Raw genomic sequence first — 22596 nt, forward strand, 5'->3', positions numbered from 1 at the left:
TGGGACTTTTGGGGAACAAAAAACTTTTTCTGTGGTTGACCCTGTACCGTCCCTGCTTAGTTTTAGATGGCGTAAGGCATCCTGAGACTCCTCCTACATCGTTACTTTTTTTAAAAATCATGTTTACATTAGCTTTTTCCCCTGAAAAAGCTTTTTTAAAATTTTTTATTAATTTATTTTGAGCAATCAACAATCACTTCCATAAGCTTTTGAGTTTTAAATTTTTCTCCCCCTCCCTCCCTCCCCAAAACAGCATGCAATCTGATATGGGCTATACATACATATTCCTATTAGACATGTTTTCACATTAGTCATGTTGTAAGGAAGAATTAGAACCAATAGGAGGAACCACAAGAAAGAGGAAACACAGAAGAAAACAAAAAGACCAAATAGCATGCTTCATAGATCATTATTTTTGGGTGGGCCTGCTCAGGACTGATGGTGTGTCCTGGGATGTTGCTTCACCAATTAGCCACCCCAGTACAGGTACATTGGATGAAGATGCCTGAGTTTTCATGCAGAAACATCCCACCATGTTAGCTGTCATTTGCCTTGAGATCATGGCGGGTAGCAGAAGGAAGAGCTACTAGACTTGGGGTCAGAGAACCTGTTTGATCCCGGCTCGGCCCTTGTTATCTGAGTGACCTCAAGGAAATCGTTCTACTTAAAGTTCCTTCTGGATCAATCCTACATTTCACATCATTCCAGACAAGTCAGAACCCAAAATGTTACTGACCTTTTAGGCCTCCAGGTTCTTCCATTGACTGATCTTCCCACCAAGGAGCAACCATCACAGAGTGACAGGCAGAGTTCAGCAATGGCCTCTTCCTGACGTCATCGTCTGTTCATTTGATCTTCCCTTGTAGAAGGTGGAAGGCTCGTCCTCTAGTCTCATTTGGCAAAGGGAGATCTTAGGGCAGAAGCTTCCCAGCCATAAGCTCAGTCCCCTGAGTCCATTTGTAGGGTTTGGCCTTTCTACACATATACACCTTTTGTACAGTGTCTTCTGTGTCTAAGCAAGGGTATGCTGGAGCCAGCTCACAAGAGCCGATGGTTAAAATGTGAACATTCATGCCTCAGAAATTGGCAAATGCTGTATACAGATTAGGGTTTGGTTTTTGTTTTGTTGATTTTCTAGACTTAAGAAAGTGATGGGGAAAATGTTAATAGTATAGGTCAAACTATGGAGCTAATATAGGATTTGGAACATCATTCTCCCAGAGCTGTGGTGGGGCTTCAATGAGTTAATGTCTCCAGAGTGACCTAGAAGGGCTAGCTTGTTCTCATCCTCCGAGTGGCTTCTGGAGGCTTTGGGAGCTGAGCCCCCCATATCTCCCCCTCCCCCAAAGAAGTTGGGCCCACCCAGCCAGGGACCCACCTGATGACTTTTCAACACGCTTATTGTTTCAGGGCTCACTGGCCTCAGAGCTGTCCCTCTCCAGCGGCTTCTCATGCTTCGGCCAGACAGACAGCATGGAGAATGGGCACTGCTTCTTGGAGGAGTAAATGTATTCCTTTTAATGAGCACAGGATTCACCGAGGTGTTAAAATCAAACACCCGCTCCATCTCATTGTTGTTTTTAGTTCTTTTTTTCCACACGAGCATTCAAAAAATCCACAATCCAAGTCGGCCCTGCCAATTTTGTCCTAACGAGATTTGGCAACAGAAGGCTAACACACCCAACTGAGCCTTCTCCCTCGCAGGTCGCTGTGGGCCAATGCCTGACATTTGGGTTAAAGATGACATCACTCAACTAGCTTTTTGTTAGGATCTCCATCCACCTTTCAGGTGGAATCCTGAAACATGGTGTTGCAAATGGTGCCACGGCATATCAAGGGGACATCTTCCTATGATGTACACTCCCCATTTCCCTGTCTTATAACCTTGGCTCAATTCAGGTGCCTCCTCCTGTGTGAGACCTACCCAGATTCCCTCTTCCTCAGTCAGGACAGCCGTTGGCTCTTGAAATTAATTATCTATGCATGTATTTTTATTTACTGATCTTTCCTGTTTACTAATCTTCTCTCTTTTCTGACTAACATAAAGTTAGAACAAATGAAGTTTATTTGAGGAGGGTACTCATGATGGAGACCAGGATAACATTATTTCTTAGGCACAGTTGTGTTGTGGTAGGTTCTTGAGATTAATCTAATAGTCAGGAAAGTCACTGTGGCCCTACTTGTGTCAAGGGCATAGTGATCCTTCCAACTATCCATGTTTTCCAACTCAGCCACTTTCATGATGCTTCACTCCGCCATAGGTTTAATTCTATCTCCGAGGCCTCTGTTTCATCTGTCCCGTTGTCTCCATTCTCAAAGCCACCACCCTAGCTCAACTCCTCAGCATCTCTCATCTAGAATTACAGTAGCAGCCATTGGTCTCCCTGCCTCTGGCCTCTCCAGTCTCCAGTCCATCTTTCTCCCAGCTGCCATGTTAATATTCCAAAAACTCTGGCCTTGCTATATCACTCTCCTCTTCATGAAGCCCCAGTGCTTCTCTGTTGTGTCTTGGATAAAATACAGATGCCTTTCTTTAGCATTTAAAGCCCCTCACTATCTGCCCCAGCCTCTTTCCAAGCCCATGCCTCCCTGTCTTTCACTCTACAGTCCAGCCAGACTGGATTGGCCATACTGTGTTCTGTCCATGGCCTTTCTGCTTTGGCCCTGGTTGTTTGTTCTCCATTTCTGGAATGTTCAAGTGTCTCCTCTTATGTGAGGCCTACCCGGATTCCTCAGTCAGGACAGCCCTCGAAATTAACTTTGCTTATATTTTTGTTTGCTTATCTTCTTACCAGTTATCTTCTTAGATCAAAGATCCCTAAGGCAGGGCTTGTTTTGTTCTCTCCTGTCTTCTGTTGCTGCTTGTCCTTGAGTCTAGAAGAGGTCGAGTGACTTCAGGAAGGTGACTGCACGCGTGGTGCTTAACAAATGCCTGTTGACCCACTCCCCAAATGAATGAATGGCAGTAGCCACGCGAACATGGAAGTGTTACTTCTGTCCCATTGCCACCTGGAACGGGGATTGCTTTTAGCACATTTGCTGTAGCACGAACAGAGTGAATAGACAGTCCCATTTATTATTCCCTCTAGCTCGTATTTATGGAAGACCAAGTTTATCGACTTGTACCAAATAAAAGCAGGCGTGTACCCAGTGATGCGTTGGTGTCCGGGGCTCAGCAATGACGATGATGTTCTCCCTTTGATGTTTCTGCAGGTAATTGCCCTGGCAGATGCCGCGGAGGAGAACCATAGCAATCTGCTGCAGTCCTTTGCCAGGCTGAAGAGTGCCACCCACCTGGTGATCATGCTGATTGGTCTGTGGCAGAAGCTCAGCGCTGACCAGACTGCCATTTTGGAGGCCGCATTTTTGCCACTACAGCAGGACTCTCAGGAGTTGGTAAGGGCCAGTCTGCTTAGCATGGGGAAGGTCTTCAAGAGAATGAGTGTGTTAACAGAAGGGACGGCACTTGTCTAAAGTGGCCCATAATCCTTGTTTTCTTTTTGAGGCACACCCTTCCCACTTTTCTGAAACCACGATCAAAGTCGGGAATTTAGGTGGACTTTTTTGTAGCCACTTTTTAGTGTGTGTTTTCTTATGATCTTCTGTCACCTAGAAGCCTAGGAATGGTTATTTGAGTGGCTGAGGTCTGCTATTAAGCCGTCCGGTTAGCTAATCCTGACTCCTCTGGCCAATGAAAACACTGGCATGATTTTTGCTTGTCATTCTTCAATGGGTAAGACAGGGCTTAGGGCACTGAACCCTGAGCTAGAAATTGGAACAGCTCTCCCAGGAGAATGGGAAATCAGGAACTATGTTAAAGTTTGGGGAAATCTGGTAAAAGATTATTTAAATTAGAGGTTTTCTGTCTCACATCCTGGAGTTCCTAAGAAAATGGATGAAATAGTTACCAAGCCACCAGAAATTATTTTTGGTCAATTTTTTCCAGTGCCTGTATTTAAAAAGATGACCCTGGGGATTCTAGGTCTGGAAGCTTAATTGAGCTCAGTGAAATACTGGAAAGATGCTAGGAAAATGACCACAAAGTCAGTTGGAAAAGTCGAGAAGGGAATGTGAGGTAGGTAGCAAGGAGCACGCCTTTGGAAAGAGCAGGGGTCATCAAGCTGGCCTTACCTTTTGGTCTTTACCATTTGGGCTAATACAGCAGGTGGATGTCCTCTGTTTGATTTCTTATTCTGCCCTGGACACCACAGGGATCAGTCAATTGAAACCATGGATCTAAAACACATATTTTCATTAGCTCTCTCAGTGAATACAGCTAACCAGTAGGAATTAATGGTAGCCAAAAGTCCTCTTAGGAAAGTATTCAGGAACAGCTAGAATGAAGCCAAGTGGGCCCTAGAGCAATTTGAAGTAGTGGTAACATGGTCCTGGCTGGCTTTTAAGGGGTCTCAGGTGATTGCAGAAAGAGCACAAATCACCGTGTGTCACATTTTTGAAACCAGGAAACCACGGACTGAGAAGCTTTGGAAGCCATAATTTGTCATCTCTGTATGGTCCAGTACTGGACACAATATTGGGAGAAAATCATTTGGTTTGGGGTCTTCATGTGAAGTGTGGGAAGGAATTGAAGCTGATGGAGGGGAGAGAGACACAAGAGGGGTTAGAAGATGAGGCCTGGTTCTTTGGTTTGGTGATGTCTGGTGGCAGATAGTAATTGATTAGCTCCCTTCCTGTAGGGCATACCTCTACGAAAGTCTCATCCCCTTGCCCACTGAAGTTTGGAGGTACATGTAAAGAATACAGGGCTGCACTGGGTGGCCCACGGTCTCATCTAGCTTATGACGTCTGTGAGCCTGTGATGCTGAGTTCTTCAAGGCTCCGTAAGCACAATATAGATTCTGACAGAGCCTGCAAAGCTGGGAGGGCTTTGGGCATGAGCTCCGTGACAGCCTGTGTGGCCATGTCCTCAAATGGCCAGGTCAGAGGAGGCTCAGCACTCAACTGTCGGCAGCCAGGTGATGATTTGGCCACGGCAAATCATGATCGTTGTCTGTTAAGGCACAGGACAAGGTTGTGGGAACGCACAGGTAGCAGGTGAAATGATGCCGATCAAGTCACGACTTCGTAGGAAGTTTAGAACAGAACAAGCCAAAATGGACTTTGGCTGCAGTATAAAGAATTTCCTGAGTGGCAGTTCCCTGGTAACTGAGGGCCTTCCTCCTCCCTAAAAACAAGATCCATTCTCATGTTGAAAGTCACTTAGATGCAGCCATTCCTCTGGGCCAAGGAATGAACGGGCTCAGTCACCCCCAAGGGCCCTGGCAGCCTTCTGAACTGGGACTCCGTGGTTCCTCTGGAAGGTTCCTGAGGGCGTCTTGTGCCTTTCATGGCAGCAGGGAAGGGGATATGCCCTCTAGGCTTGTGGGAGTCTCTCACTCCCTTGTTATGAGTGAGGTCAGACACAGTCACCATGCCACACAGGGCGGGATGGGATCTGAAGATGTCTTCACACTGCTTTTCGTGCTCTTCATGTTCAGTCCCATTTTGAGGTTCAGTCTGGGTCTCGGGCTGTTGAGATAGCTTTTGGAGGAACAGAAGGAAAGCTCGTGTACATCTCGAAAACCAGGAATTCTCTTTCATTCTTGAGACAGAGTCATTTTGTATGTGGTTTAGATAAGGTTGTTCATAATCCCTCACATTATGTCTTTGGACCTCACAAATCAGTGTTACTGGATGGGCACCCTACTGAGAGGCTAACATGAAGGATGGAAAGCTAAAATTGCTTGGAAGGAAGGGGAGCGTGTGGGCGGAGAGAAGCCACTTACCCGAAGGTTGAAAATACATCCCATATTGAAGTTATTAAGATACCACAGAAATCTGAAAGTAATTTAGATGTAAATTTAGTTGCGAGGGGGTGGGGGAACAACTGGGATGTAGGTGGGGGTGGGGACGCCATAGACATGTGGCTAGTGTTTACAGACAGAAGCTCTCAGCTAGTGTGCAGATTTCCCCACAAGCGTTGAGATGAACAGTGGTGAAAGAAAGTGCTTGGAAGAATGTTCACTTCCTTTTCAAACCACTCCATGCTCTGGATTGTTGTATTTTTGTTTGGATGTAATGTGTCGGGAGGCAGGCCAGCCCCAGGAGGGACCTGCGCAGTGGTCTTGTGCTCCCTTGTGCTCACTTTGGAAAAGGTTGAGAAGCTGTTGTTATCAGCTCAGAGCGCTGGAGGTTGGGGTGACGGAAACCCAAGATGGTGTACGTGCTTACATGTAAATAGTGGCACAACTCGTTTAGCCAGCTCTATTGATGTTTCATATTCAATTGATAATTCATCATTTAAAAAATAATATTCATTGCAACATGACACTGACATTTATATATATATGTATGTCACTCCATTTGGGTCAGAATTCTTCCTCATGTCCCACACCCAACTGTCTCTCCTGAAACGCTCCCCAGCTCTGACAATTTCTCAGGATCATCTCAAAACAATTAAATCCTGCTGTTGCAGACTCTTGGGTGTTATCCCTCCTTTGTGCTTGGAGCATCCATGCCAAATGACCCTTCTTATTTTGTCTTGAGGGAAACGTGAACTGGGATTCCAATTGAGCCCTATTAGAAGGACTCCAAATAATGAGTCCATCAGTGGAATTAGAAAATGCCTTGCCCTTCCTACTTCCATGAAGGGCATATTTTTCCTGAAGAGTGTCATATCTGACAGTCTTATTGAGCATGATGAATTTTCCATGTTTGCCTTTGCTTATTAGAGTCTAGTTTGAAAAAATGGTATGATTGACTTGTGTGGTAATCATTTGAAGATGTCTCTTTTCACGTGCAAAGGACTGTACCAGTTAATGTCTCGGGAAGCTCTGATGGGGTTGATTTTCAGAGGTGTACCACACACTTCCTCTAGTTATACTTGCTACTTTTTCACTTTCTTCTGTGGAGAGCCTACCAAACCAAATGGCAGACAGGCATGTGTGGCCTCACCTGCCAGTGGATCTTTTCCAAACTCTTTCTTCTACCTTCAAAACCTTGTGTGTGGGGATGTACATGCCACACCATCACCATCCTGCGAGTCCAGCAATCTGTAGTCACAAACACCTGTTCTTGTGCCTTCTTGTACCCAGCCAGAAAATGGGGCCTCTCCAACCCCACCCCCACACATTAAGAGAGCAAGTTTGGTTGTAAAGCCTGTGACTTTTGTCCACAGGCACTTTGTTAACTATTTCGAGCAAGCATATACCCACCATTTTAGATGCTTTCTTAATCCGAGAGTGTTCTTTCAAGGACAGCTGTCGAATCAGAGAATCATGGAGGTGAACTCATGCAAATTGGCCCCTCTACAACATCCACATAAATGGTCATCCACCCTTGATGTGAAGACATCCAGTGACATACTTAATTCACCTCATCGACAGCTTTAATTGGGAAGAATCTAGCCCAAATCTGATTCATTGCAACATCCGTTCCTGGCTCCTAGATCTGCCCTCTAGGGCCAAGGAAGACCTGTCTAGTTCCATTTCTTTCTATTTTAAATTTTAAAAAGTGTTAACAAACAGAAATAGATTTTCTATCTCTCTTACCCTCCCCTACTACAGTCAAAAAGAAAAAGAAAAACAAAACCCTCATAACATCACCCTAAAGATGCCTCGGCCCAAGGGTGGGCTGGAGCCCCTGGAACCTGGCAGATGGCTAACTTGTCGGTAGGAGCACTCACACCTTGGAAATTGGCAAAGGCTTCACATCAGGGCTCAAATGATGGTTTTGTTGATTGTCTGGACTTATAAGTGATAGAGAAAATGATAATGATGCAGAGTAAACTTGAAAGTGTATCATATATAAACATATATATATATATAATTATAATTATTGTTATTGTTACCATTATTATGTTATCATTGTTTTGGAGAGCCAGTTGTTAAACATTTACCATCATGCCCCTGCCTTGGTGGCACTTCTTCCCACTGGTAAATTCCTGCCCAGAACTTCCATTTGAGGAAGTGCCTAGACCTACCACAGTCCACTTCTCTCCCAGCTCAGCTCTTGCCCCTCTAGACTCCTCTACCTCTGGTCTCTTCCCATGAAAATGTGAGGTTCTTGAGGGTAGGGACTATATTTCTTTTTGCTTGTGTTTATATTCCTAGCACCCATCACAGTGCCTAGGCATAATGAACACTTAATAAATGCTCTCTCTCTCTTCTCTCATCTCTCTCTGTCTATCTAATATGCATAGTCAAGTCAAAAAAATCCCCACATTGACCGTATCTGAAAAATACTTACCTCATTCTGCACCCTGAGTCCAAACGTCCCTGTTGGGAGGTGGGCAGTGTGCTTGAACATCAGTCCTCTGGAGTCATGGATGCTCATTGCCTTCATAATAGTTCTTACAGTTTTCAAAATTGTTTGTTTTTACAGTGTTGTTGTGATAAGAATTGTTCTCCTGGTTCTATTCACTCTGCGTTAGTTCAGATTTGTCTGAAACCATCTCCTTCATCGCTTCTTATGGCATGACAGGCTTCCATTACATTCACACACTAGGATGGGTTCAACCATTTCCCCAGTTGATGGACACACCCTTAGTTTCCAGTTCTTTGCTCTTGCAAAAGAGAAGTGCTGTCACCTTGAATTCCCTTTTCACATTACTGCCTTTTAAGTATCTAAAAACAGCTACTGTATGTGTCCCCCCCCCACGTTGTCTCTTATCCAGGTTACACAGTGCTAATTTCATAGAATTTGAGGTGGAAAATACTTCCATGGACCATTCAGTCCAACTCATGCCCTTCAAGCATACCCAGAAAGTGGGAATCCATCTTTTTTCCTTGACAAGCCCCAGTGTGGCCTTCCCCAAGTGCTAATGGCAGCTCGGTGGGGCAGTAGATAGAGCACCAGGCTTGGAGTCAGGAAGGCTTCTCTTCCTGAGTTCAAATCTGGCCCCAGACACATACTGGCTGAGTGACCCTGAGCAAGTCACTAGACCCTGTTTGCCTCAGTTTCCTCAACTATAAAATGAGCTGAAGAAGAAAATGGCAAACCCCTCCAGTGTCTTTGCCAAGAAGACCCTGAATGGGGTCACAGAGAGTTGAGCACACCTGAAAAAACCACCGAACAACATGTTAACAGCCAAGTCACCCACCCTGGCTGAGCCTTAGGATATTCACTAGTCTTGCTCATACCCTCTTTGTCAAGCCACCTGATATCTGCTTTGTATTTATGATCTCCAGACTCTTCCCATACTTCTCGGCGTCCTCGTTGTCTCCCTTTGTAGGATGGGTAAGTGGTGGTTGTTCCATTCTTCCCGTTTGGTCCCTAAGCCCCTGGTAGAGCACCTGTTATCAGCACTTGGTTGTTTGGTGACAGGATTTGAGAACCTCTCCTTTCCGAGTTCTTGTTCTCTTCTTTCCCGAAATGTTTTTGAGAGGAAGATTTTTCCCAACACATTAATGTGGTTTCTGGTATAGAGCATCTGTTTATCATAGGAAATCCTTTTGTTTGAGAAGGGGCTTGTCAAGACTCACTTAAAAGGCTTAAAGTGTTCGGGTGTCATGGGATCGTTTTGATGTAATGACCACGGCATGGTGTCTGGGCCCAAGGATGACTCAGATGCTTCATCGTTAGCGTTATTAATGGCTCTTTTCAAAAGACTCACAAAAGAAGGAAGTACTTAGAGTCAACAGGAAAAGTGGAATCTTACTTCCGTTACAGTGCCATGAGAACTTGAACTGTCTATGGGAAATTGGTGGGAAAAGTACATGTTTTGCTCATGGTAGCAAGAAGGGCACAGACACATGTGCAGAACACGTGTGCGTGCGCGCGCGCGCACACACACACACACACACACACAGAATTTGCCTCCGTGATGACCAGAGATAGCTAAGAGTTAGGACTTGGATGCTTTGCAGTTGACATCCATTTGACACTTTGATGGTGGATTTATAATCGATGTTGTGGGTCCCAAGAGTTGCTGAATGGAAATATTCTCTCTGGACTCTTCTTGGAATATTCTTTTCCTGTTTTTTAGAACAATGGAAATGCATTAAATTAAACCTAGGTAGAACAAAATGCTCAAGTTGACATATGCGACTTACCCCTGCATCATCCTGTTCTAGGTACACTCCCCCGGGTGGGTTCTTAATGCTGGGTAGAGCACATATTCCAAAGGGGGAGCCCGACGAGTGAAGATTGAGTCATGGCAGTGGTCTGTTGCCTGCTTTTCAAGGTGAGGGAAGCAGATGAACCACTGTGCTTGCCTGTGCTAGCATCTTGGTTTCAGAGAGTCCCTGGCCCAAGGCCTCATGCCTGCATCAAGCGTTTACTCTGACCCCAGCTAGGCTCAATGGAGAGTTCTTCCTTGGAACCAGGCTCATGGGAGAGGACAGGTGTGAGGCACTAGACCCAAAAGCACAATAGAAATGCTGCCGCTGGGATGAAGGAGGAGGAGGAGGAGAAGATGAAGACGAAGACGACGACGACGATAGAGTTGCAGGAAAACAAGACTCACATGTTTGATGACAGGCTTATAATTTCATCAGCTTTGATCTGGTGTCCAGAGTTAATTGATTTTCTTGCTTTCTTGACCAAACAAGCTCGTGGCAGGTTTTTATTTACTTATCATTTTTTTAGACAACGCTTTGTTTTGTGCCTTATGGGTTTGCACCAGTGTCAATGCCCTTGGAGGCATTCCATTCCGCGCATTACCCAGGATCTCCTTTTGGCCCAATAGACTTTGAGGAAATAGCACTTTCCTCTCATTTACTCAACGGAAGCCACCTTTGGGTTGAACTGTCGTCCATGCTGCTTTGTCGCTAATCTAGGGGATCATACCAATCTTCTCCTAGACCCATTTGGCTTCATTTTACTTTTTGATCTTTTCTATTTCAAGACTTTGTTGTAACTTCCAAACTAAACAACATTTTCTCACAGAATGGGAAGGATGAGTTTTTGCCTTATTTCCTTCTTTTATTTGGTTAAAAAGATATTTAGGGTTAGGCCCTCTGAGTCTTTTTGGTGCATTACATTGAAGAACTGTAGTTCTGGTTTGGGGCCTGTGTATTTCCTGTTTTGATGTATCTTCCTAACCCCTTCCCCATCAGTCCAGTGAAGCCAAACATAAGCACTTTCTACTCAATTAAGAGATGAATCTTGGTGGTCTTTTTGCCTCTGTGGAGAAAATGCAGCGCTATAACAGGTGGCCACATTTAGGTCTACCCCTCTAGGATTTATATTCTTCCAAAGCACGTCAGCATCAACTCAACAAAATGAAACTCGGTCGAGCCGAGATTTGCTTTGGGATAGCCGTGTGGACAGGCCTGCACTGTCCCCAAGAGTGAATAAAAATTTGCTGATGAAATTGTGGGTCCTGTTAGTAGTGACGTGCTTAGCTCTTTTTGTTTAGAGTCGCCAATTTTTCCAGACTCCAAGCAAATAAAATCCAATTTCTAGTTTTGGCAGTGGGTCTCCCTCCATACGCCTTTGTGGCTTTATAGCCATCGAGTCTCAGTCCAGAGCCAACAATTTTTCCACGCAGTTTCCAGGGACGTCAGGATCCAAACCATGTCCACCCTCTCTGCATGTATCAGCTTCTTTCAAATCTTGCTGACTTGACTGGGAATGTGGTCCTACTGTTTTGCTGGGAAATGACTGTTTTCTTTATAAAAAGAAATAAGGGGCTCATTTCGCCCTTTCTCACCCAGTGAGAAAGAAGCCTCCCCTAAGGAACGTGAGGTGTTTGGCCCATCTTTCATTTGGCCGTTTTAATATAATGTGATGTAAAGTAGAAAGGATATATTTCACACATAGGTATGTGTATAAAGTGTATGTATATGTGCATGTATGTATGTATATATATACACATACAAAGTGTGTGTGTTTATGTATATGAAATGCATATATATGTGCATGTTTACACATATACTTATATGCATATATATTCAGGATGGAGAAGCGTGCTTTCATTTTCTTCTCCTCATGCCTGTCTCTTTCCTTTTCTCTCCTTTCTCTTCCCCCCTCACCTCTTTCTCCCTCTGTCTTTCCTTCCCTCCCCTCCCCTCTCTTCTTTTTTTCTCTCCTCTCTCCTACCATTCTCTCTTTCTTTCAGTACTACCAAAACAACCTGTTGAAGAGTGAAACATGTAGTCACTGACCTCTTTGTTTCCCAATACAAAATGGAGAGCGCCCCGTGTTTGTATTTTTCACTTTTAAAAGCCGAGGTATTTGGGCCCCACTCTTGATTGGCTGAAAGGTCCCTTGGAGGTCTTCCAATCCAGGCCCCTGGCTCAGAACGTTATTCCCTCTGGGAGACCCCCAGGAAACGAAGAGCCTGTTCCCTTCGGGCAGTGTCTCTCTCCACCCTCCTTGGAAAAGAAGGGACTCTTTAGGAGTTGCTAGTTGTGCTTTCAGAAGCGGTGGTGGAAGGCCTGTGGAGTCCAGATCAAATCCTATCATGATGTTAACACTTTGCTCAGTGATGTTGAGGTATGGGCTTTGGTTGTGCTTTCATGATGGAGGCTTTGGTCAAAGATCTTTAGACCTGGAGGGGACTTTAGAGGTCTTCTGGTCCAGCCTTCATATTTTACAGAGGAAGAAGCTTTGCCACATTGCCATGAGGACCGTTGTGTCATTGGCGGCCTCGCCCATTTAACCACAACCTTACAGGTGTTTGCTTCCCCTCTACCACAACCCCAACTGGAATTCTAGAGGGAAGTGACCAGAAAGGGTACCATATGCCCATTGATGGCCTTGACCAACGATGAGAAAGGCAGCCACATCCAAAAGCAGCTGAAGGTTCTGGGTGGTCCCTGGAGCTCAAATTAATTAAAGGGAGAGGAGGAAAAGAAAGAGAAGAATCCTGTGCTGCTTTGTACTTAAGTGAGTGGTTTGGCATATTTGGGCGATTTTTTCCAGCGTTCGTCACTCATTCCTCATTGTGGTTGTTTAGGATCCACCCTGGTTTTTGAGGGGAGTTGATCCCTAGATGCTTTGTCTGGATGCTCTGGTGGCTGAGCCCTCCCAAATGTGTACTTAGTCAATGCACCATCTCGGGAGCTTGAGGCTAGCCCCCCTGAGAATCCCTGTTTATGTGGAATCTGCACACATTGAGGGTAGGAGTGGAGATGCCAGAGCCTCGAGGCTGTCACCTAGTATGCAGACAGAGCTAAAGCAAGGCCTGCTTGTTGCTGTGCTTCTCACGAGGGGTGGACGGCACACCAGGGAAGGGGGTGGGGGGGGGCAGGAATGAGTATCCAGCCACATTGCTAGTCTGTGCTTGTTTTTGATGATGTAGTAAATCTGTATTTGTCCAAGAATAGAGGATATATATACCTTGTGGTTTATTGATAACAACATTTTTGTTTGCAGTCAGTTTTTCCTCTCTCCAAACACGCAGCAACATCTTGCAGTAAAATTCAGCACTGAGTAATGGAAAGAGCCACGGCCAGGACCGGCCCACCTGGGTTCTAGGCTGGCTTCTGCCATTAACTTGCTGCACTACTTTGGGCAAGTCATTTAAATTGGAGGTTGGTGACCTTTTAAAGGAAAAGAGCCCTTTTGGGGATAGTATTTTTTATTGAGAGAACTGCATTATAATACATTTTTTTCAATTGAAGTTACAGGGATTTTGTACAAATCTCATTTATACTGGTCTGTCCATTTTGATTATTTTATTTGATTTACCAATCAATCTGTCACCAAGCATTTATTAAGCACTTATGTGCGCCAAGCACTTTATGGGATAACCCCGACTCCAGCCCTCCACCTAGGCCACATCATGGCGTGGATCCTCCCTGCTTTTGAATCTTCCTATCACTGGTCAATAGCCCAGCTAGGGCGGTCAAGGCTACCTCAGATTTAGGATTTAGGCCCTATTAAAAGAACAGAAAGTCACCTTCCTCGGTCCAGTCCACATGACTCCCCATAGACTGTCTCTCTGTAGATCAGGAGTTCTTAATTTGGGGTCCCTTGGGGTGGATAGATTTCAGAGGGTTAATGAATTTGGATGGAGAAAAAAATATATCTTTATTTTCACTAACCTCTGATTGAAATGTAACATTTCCTCCAAATACTTAAAGACATTATTTTAAGAAGGGCATACTTCCCTATTCAGTAATGAAACATTGCCCCATTAATCTGTGACCCACTGGAAGACTAACTCCCCTAGCCAGAGTTAGGTGGTGGATAGGGGGGAGCTATTAGATCACCCCCTCCCCATTTAAGCAATCTAGCTAGAAACCCTTGGTTGCCAACCATGTACTGCCTCATATAAAGTATCTAGCAAATGTTTGTTGACCGAGTGACATTACCAGCTGGGAACAGAGATCTAAAGAATCACCCTTAACTATGACCTTGCCAAGGACTTTGGGGAGTGGCGGACCCAGCAATAAAGCATCAGGTATTAACGATGGTATTACCAAGGAAAGCAGGGAGCATGGCAGGGAAATGGGTACTGGCCTCGCCCAAGATGCATGTGGTCATCAGGTGGCACCTGACTCGCCAGTAAGGAGAATTTGGGGCCCTGATAGCTCAGCTAGCAGATGAAGTGTAGTCGCCCGGCCTTGGTACCCCCACACTGCACTTCATGATGTCTGGTTGGGCCAGCCTTTGTCATAAAGATATGTTTGTCCTTTAGGACTTGTATCGTTGCCAATGCTCTCCTTTTAGTGAATGAATGGACACTGCCCATAGAAAGGAATATCGGGAAAGTTAAGTCTCTCCAGCCGACATTTTCTTTTAAAAAGTCATTTCCCCCAAGGTCATTCCCTCGGCCTGGGGCTGCCAGCCATTAAGCTAACAAAGTATCCTCCTCTGTTGTTCTGTCCCTGCTGATTCTGCTCACCTGGGCACTTTCTCACTGTCTTACTCTTTTTCAGGCCTGGAAACATTGGGAGCCATCTCTCACTGTTGCTACTAGTTTTTTCTTACCTCAGGACAATGCAGTATATATTCATAGCCCCCAAATTCCTGAGACTAAAGATAACAGACTTTTGCATCCCAAGTGGAAATAAGAGGCAGCTAAGTGCCCGAATGGATGGATGGACTTGGAGTCAAGAAGACCTGAGTTTGAATCTTGCCTCCAACATGTATTAGCTGTGAGAACTGGGCAAGTCACTTAGTTTCTCTCAGCCTCAGTTCTCTCACCTGTAAAACAGGAATAATAGTAATACCTACCTCTAAGGGTTGAGGTCAGGATAAAATTAGAATATTTGTAAAGTGCTTTGCAAACTTTAAAGTACTATGTGAATGTTGTTGCTGTTGTTGTTAAAGAGATGAGCTTTCCAATGCTTTGCAGGTGATCTCAATTAGCCAATTGCTGCTCCAGAACCAAGCAAACTGAAGCTTTACTGGCGTGTCAGGTCACGCCAGCAAGGGTTCATTGAGCACTCATTCTGTGCTAAGCTCTGGGAATACGTCCGAGAGGGGAGCCATCATTGATGTTGATGTACTACCATCCCGCCCCCAGACATACCACCAGAGCTCAAGTGCCGCTGTCCCCTACCAGACATCTTTGATGCTGTGACATCCATGAGCCAGCTGAGCACTGCCAACTTTATGAACTGATCTGAGACTGTACAGGGAGCTCATGGCTCATGTGTGGGTACCCCACCTAAGGTGCTGCCACCTTCGCAGTCCCCCGGTGGTGCCATCTTGAGTGCCCCCACCCTGTCCTTGGGGCTGCAGCCCTCTCAAGACTTGTGGGCATTACCACCTTACGCTGTAGATATGATGTCCTAGGCCTCTGTGCTTCCCAGATAGCTTTGGTGAGGCCATCCAGTCTATCCCCACTAACTACGTGGGACGTTGCCACTCCCCTGCTCCCATTCTCCCCACTAGCCGGTCTGAGACCATGGGCCTCTACACCACTCAGAACTGGGACACTCAGATGGAGACGTGGCCCCAGGGGCCGTTCATCCCGTCTCCAAGCTCCAAGACAATCAGCTTCCTCACGTAGTAGATGTTCCAAGCCTGTTTCTTTCTTCGCTTGGTGTGGTAGCTTTGGAGAAAGTGAGTAAGCCAGTTTGGCTGGAGTTTAGAGCGCTTGATGAAGAGTCTTGTGAAACACCGTTGGAAGGAAGCCAGATGAGCTTCAGGTGCCGAGCTTTGTGCTTTTCCTAGAGGCAATGGGGAGCCATGGATGGCTTTTGAACCAGAGAGTGGTGTGGTCAGAGGCATCCCATGGGAAGGTGATCTTAGCAGCTGTGAGGAGGATGGATTTGGAGGCCATGGCAACAGTCCAGGCAAGAGGTGAGAGGGTGGGAGTTGTGGAAGTGGAGAGAATGGAACCCTTGAGAACCAGCCACGGCAGTCAGCTGGATCTGGGAGTGAGAGGGAAGAGCCTGTAAATTGGAGTGACTTTAGTGTGAGGAGCTTGTGAGATTTAATTCTTTCATTTTACAAATAAGGAAACCGAGGCAGAGAGGTGGGGTGGCTTGTGTTACATCATGTGGCCACGTCTCTTGGCTCTTAGCTTGCTGAGTTTTCTTCCACCCCAGAGGAGCGGCATGGGGTGGAGTTGACTTTAGAGTTAGGCCCAAGTCCCACGTTAGTCACCTCCTGGCCCTGTGACTCTGGGCAGGTCACTTAGCCTCTTCACGTTCTAGGTGGTTCTAGGAAAGGATCAGTGTAGAGAAGGGGCTGATCTGCATGGGTATCCAAGTGATGTTGCCTTCCAGACACTGGGTGCTGGAACTGAGTGCAATCCAATAGTCCGTGTGTGGGGCAAGCTGATTAACAGAGTGCATTAGACAAGGTGAAACTCAAGGGAATTCATTGCCCCTCTCACGAGGAAGAGCTGCTTGGGGGCAGAGGGTGAAATCATGTGACTGCTGCCTTACAGTCCCCTCGCTGCCCCCCAAAGTTCCCTACCCCACCTCAGTGTTGGTTGGATCCACGTGTGTCCAAAGCTAGGCCCTTAGATTTCTTCCACTCTCTGGAGCATTTAATCAAATAACAAGAGTGCCTGTCTTCCCCTCTTATCTTCATTATTCATTGGATTATCCACCATTAACATTTCTTCAGAGTCCCAGAGCCTGAAACCACCTCTAAACCTTCAATCAAAACCTCTGTAGGAGGCCATCAGATATCGCGGGCCTGGGGTAAGGCAGATACAGGACTGCATTGTCTTCCTATGGCTGAAACAGTCAGGTCTTGGTTGGAAGGGATGTCAAAAAAAAAACCTTTGGATATAAGATAGGGTAAGGATTCCCAGGGCTGTGTGTGTGTGTGTGTGTGTGTGTGTGTGTGTGCGCGTGTGTGTGTGTGTGTGTGTTTGGAGGGTGGAGAAGAGAACTGTGCAAGGGTATTTTCCTGTTTTGTAATTGTCCTTTATCTAAGCTCCACTAAGGCCAGTTAGCCTGAATTTAACAAAGAACTTTGGGATTTTGATCCACTCAAAATAAATGGACCTCCATTTTTTTTTCCCCAGAGAGATTGGCAAACTGGGTGGCTCAGATTCCATTCACTGCAGTTTTTTCACTACCGAGTTCTCACTTAGACTTGGCTTTGTCCAAAATGCCTGAGAAAGAAATAATCCCAAAGTTTACACAAGTCGTTTTAGTTCCATTGGAAGAGATGAGATTGATATGAAAGAGTGTGACTGTTACAGTCAACTTACTAATCATCATTCTTGGGTCAGTGTAAGCCTGTGGGGCTAAAAGGGCCCATCATTTTCTGGATACGGTTTTCAAGAGTTTCATTATGGCCTCCTCAGAAGAGTTAAGCTTAAGTATCTATTACTGCGTATGTGAGCTTTTGTAATGCTCATCGTGAAAACAACAACTTTTGCTTCTTATCTGGATAGCCCAGACAGTATAAGGCCAGTTGACAAAATAAATGAATGAGACTTGAACATTGTTTGGCCCTAAAACATCTAATGAAAGGCCATTTTTATGAGGCTTCTCTCCTCACCCCCAAACCAGGCTAGGGCATAATCTCTGTTTATTCAATCAGATTCTTTTCCTCTCTCTTTCTTAGAGTGCAGAGCGCTGATATTGGGTGATAAATGTTCTCTGGGTGTTTTCTCCTATGCCTTGGGAATGAAGGATGTGATGATGTTTGGATTACAAACTTGTTTTAAGGGGCTTATCTCTAATTTGAAAGGGGAAAAAAATGGTCTCATACTTTGCATGGAGATTTCAGTCCTAAAGTGGTATTTTTTTAGAATCAAGTTTTGAAAAAAGGAGAAAAATATTTCACACATGACCTTTTACTGAGAATTTCAAAGTACATCATAGATGATTAAGCTTCATATGTCCTGGGTAAACTAGTGATTATAAATATTATTATTCCTCTTTTATGAAGAAGCCAGCTAAACTTGGGGACATGTCCTGCTGTGCCATGATAAAGCTTCAGAAGAGATGAATCTCAAATGAGACCTCGAGAGTTTACAACTGTGAATTGAGATGAAGGATTCCCACCTGAAGAGGTAGTGAAGCTCTGCATAAGTGATTGGTGGAGGAGTTTTCATATAATTAAAATAGAGGGTGGAGTGGGTGGAGAGAGAAACAGAGGCAGAGAGACAGAGAAAGAAAGAGACAGAGAGGAGAAATGAGAGACAGAAGGGGAGAGACAGAGAGAGAGGACAGGGACAGAGGAAGAGAGAGAGAGAGAGAGAGAGAGAGAGAGAGAATATGAGAATGTAAGAATATATTTAGGGATGATAATAATACCTGTTTCACAAGACAGGACAGGGTTGGTGCAGTTATGTTTACAGTAGTCTTAAAGTCATCAGGAAAATCAGAGCAGATAATTGTGAACCCCCTCTTTTCATCTTCTCAGCGTCTCAAAACCCCTTGATATTGTCTCAGTTCATTTCTTCACTTAAACATTTATTAAGCACCAACCATGTGCCAGGCACTGTGCTAAACCCTGGGAATACATATAAGACACATAAGGAAGTCCCTGCCCTCAAGGAGCTTACCATTTAATGGGGGAAGACAGTACACCAAAGGAAGCTAGAAAGGGGGGGAGACCCCAGGGGTACCTGGCCTGGGGACATCTTGTTCTGAGGAGTTGGAACCAAGCAAGCTTCAGATGGAGAGTGGCTCTCCCGTGGTCTCCTCTTTTTTCACTCCATGCCCTGACAGAGAGGTGTTTCTTGCCGAAGTCAGCTGCTTGGGTCACGGATCAAGGATGCCTCGATTTCTGCCCGCTTTCCCCAGCTCAGTTCGCTCTGTAATCCTGACTTCCTACCCGGTCCACCGCTTCTTTTCTTGCTGCCTGCAAACATGCCCAATATTTTCACTGGACCTCCACAAGCACAGCAAGCCCTTGTACCATATCTTTCTTCCCTTTCTCTAAAAGCCAGTTTTGGAGACTTCACTTCTCCCTTCACTTTCTTCCAAACCCTTTGCATCCAGTCTCATCACTCAACAGAAACTGCTTTCTCCGAAGGTGTGAATGCTCTCACAATCACCAGATCGGATGGCCTTTTCTCATATCCCATCCTTCTTGAACCATGTGCAGCATTAGATAGCACTGACTATCATCTCTCCCTACATAGTGCCTCCTCCAGAATGTCAGGGCTCTGCTTTCTCTTGGTTTCCTTCCTGTCCATCTGACCACTCCTCATGTCCTTTGCTGGACCATCATTTCTGTATTTTATCTATTACCTCTGGGGTAGAACCCCAAGGTTCTGTCCTAGCTCTTCTTGTCTTCTCCCTATATGCTTTCTCAGTGACTTCATCAGTTTCCATGGGTCTAGTTGTCATGATTATGTGAGTGGCTTGCAGATCAGTAGATCTAGCCTTAACTTCACTCCTGAACTCTAGTCCCTCATCACCAGCTGTTGATTGGACATTTCCAATTGTATGTCTGTGAGCATCCCAAACTTTTTATGTCTAAACCATAACTGTTTTTTCCTCTAAACTCACCCTCTTCCAAACATCCCTGTTACTTTTGAGGGCATCCATCCCTCAGGTTCATAACCTTAATTGTTGTCCTTGACTCCTAACTCTTACTTTCTCCCGTAACCATTCAATAATGGGTCATATTCTGTTTCTGCCTCTACCTCATCTCTCCTGTATGTCCTTTTCTTTCTCTTTGACCCCCAGGGCTCTTTTGTAGCTTTATAAATTCTCAGGTCTTACTGGCCTTGACTAGGTAACTGGAGGCCATACTCGGCTTTATCCTTCACAACATATTCATCAAACACATCAGTTACTTAGGGGAATCATAAGCAAAATTTGTATGCTGATCCACAAGGAAATCTTTTTGGGGGAATCTGGGTGTCACCTGAATAGAAGGGATGGCCCAAGTACTGTGATTGCCATAGGAAAGAATATATGTATATATATACACACATACACATACACACATATATTTATATGTATATACACATTCATACATACATATATATGTGTGTGTATATATATATGAAAGAATAAAAAAGAGCTTTAGGGAAGCAATTACTTGTATATAGGAGACGGAAGAGCCTGGAGGAGTCAGAGAGAACCAGGGAAATCCAACACCGTGGAAGCCAATGGGTGGGAGCAAGCTAGTTTGACTTCCAATGGGTACATGCTCACTGACCCACATTTTACTGAGCCTTGTGCGAGGGCTGACCAATTCTAAGTAGATGAGCATTCCAGAACCTGTCTTGAGCCATGGAGATGGCCAAAGTATGGAAATGACTAAAGATATCCAAGATCTCAGAGAGTTCTCCCCAGTAAATTTTTATATATTATCTGCCATTTTCTCTTTTCTTCCAGAAATGCCCTGGAAGGACCACAGGAGCAAATAACAACAACAGTAGACATATAGCGCTTTCAGGGGTACAGAGCACTTTACAGACACGACCTCATTTAATCTCAGAGCAACCCCGTGAAGTAGGGATTATTGTTTCCATTTTAGAGATGGAGAAACTAAGGCAAACATACATTTTATAGAGAGTTCTAATACTTGGATCAAAATTCCAAGTATTTCATTGTGGCTGCCATCTTCATATTACTTGGCTGTTTGGAGAAATTGGAAAGACCGTTGGATTAGGAGTCAGAGGGCTTGGGTTTGAATCTTGTCTCTCCATTTTGTTATTCTTCATGACTTTGGGCACCTTTCTAGGCCTCCCCTTCCTCTTTAGTATAATGGAGGCATTGGCCTACATGGTCTTTAAGGTCACGTCCAGCTCTAAATACCGTGTGTAATGTTAATACAGAATTGAATAGCTAGGTTGTGGCTTTTTGAAGATCAAAAAGACTTCAGAAATCCGATGAAGAGTTATTGGGTATCTCTTGCTTTCCCCTCTCCCCTCCCGTCATGCAGCAATTCTCTTGGTCAGTCAAAGAAAGCAAAAGAATATATTCATTTAAGCAGTGAATCTAAGTCAACGATTTAGCAACATAATGGACAAAAATAAATGGTTTTTTAGGGGGAGGGTGTTTGATGGACCCAGACAAACCCTTGTGTGAATATGGGCCCCCACGTGGTGCTTCTTCACCATGGAATGACGGTTTGTTTCCCGAAAGTTTACCCTCAAAATTGTCACCATTTTGTGATGACTTTCATTTGTTTTATCACACGCACATTTATATCATGATTTGGGTCCTGTTAATAATCACCCTATGTACCAGAAGTATTAGATCTGAGGCTCATTATGTTAAAGAAATATTCAGGGGGCAGCTAGGTGGTGCAGTGGATAGAGCATCAGCCCTGGAGTCGGGAGAACCTGAGTTCAAGTGTGGCCTCAGATGCTTGACACTTACTAGCTGTGTGACCCTGGGCAAGTCACTTAACCCCATTGCCTAGCAAAAAGCAAAAGAAAACAAAAACAAAAACAAAACAAAAGAAAGAAATATTCAACCAAATATTGAAACAGGGTGGATGGAGGATTTGATTAGAGCTGCACATTGGTTGTAAAAAAGGGAAAGTACCCTTTGTAATAACCCAAATTATGACATATACACTTCCCTCATCTGGCTGCCAGTATTGCATAATGCAAAGATTTAGAGAATATGAACATTTACATCTCTAACATTATCTCATTTGATCCTCACAACAATTCTAGGAGGTTGGGGAAACTGACGCAAACAGAGGGTAAGTAACTTGCCTAGGATTAAGCAAGTTACAAGTGTCTTAGGCCTTATTTGAACTCAGGCCTTTCTGACTCCAGCTCAGCAGTCTATCTGCTGTTCTACCTTACTGTCTCTAAATTAGAACAAAAAAAAATTCTTTCTCAGAATTGGAAACTAAGGGGATGCCCATCAGTTGGGGAATGACTGAACAAGTTGTAGCGTATGAATGTAATGGAATACTATTATGCTATAAGAAATGATGAGCAGGCAGACCTCAGAAAAACCTGGAAAGAGTTGTATGGACTGATGCTGAGTAAAGTGAGCAGGACCAGGAGAACGTTGTACACAGTAACAGCCATAATGTGTGATGACTCACATTGATAGACTTAACTCTTCTCAGCAATACAGTGACCTAAGTCAATTCCAAAAGACTCATGATGGAGGGTGCTGTCCACATCCAGAGAAAGAACTCCGGAGTCTGAATGCAGATCGAAGCATACTATTTGCTCTCGTTTTGTTTCTTTTTTCTTGTGGTTCCTCCCATTGGTTTTAATTCTTCTTTATAACATGGCTACTGTAAAAATATGTTTAAAAAAAATAATTGTTTCTTCCTACCCCAAACTTACTGGTTTTT

At 44.6% G+C, this 22596-nt stretch overlaps 1 protein-coding gene across 5 annotated transcripts in view; it reads left to right on the forward strand.

Annotated features, from left to right (window-relative positions):
- BBS9 (Bardet-Biedl syndrome 9) overlaps nt 1-22596 on the forward strand; it is a 364177-nt gene that overhangs the window by 285929 nt on the left and 55652 nt on the right. For all 5 annotated transcript variants that reach the window (XM_027863821.1, XM_027863820.1, XM_027863818.1 and 2 more), the window contains one exon: nt 3214-3396. In XM_027863821.1, the coding sequence (XP_027719622.1) occupies nt 3214-3396 (183 nt within the window). The remainder of the gene's footprint in view (nt 1-3213; nt 3397-22596) is intronic.

This window comes from Vombatus ursinus, unplaced genomic scaffold (genome assembly GCF_900497805.2).
Source record: "Vombatus ursinus unplaced genomic scaffold, bare-nosed wombat genome assembly UNPS02014773.1, whole genome shotgun sequence".
Taxonomy (NCBI): Eukaryota; Metazoa; Chordata; class Mammalia; order Diprotodontia; family Vombatidae; genus Vombatus; species Vombatus ursinus.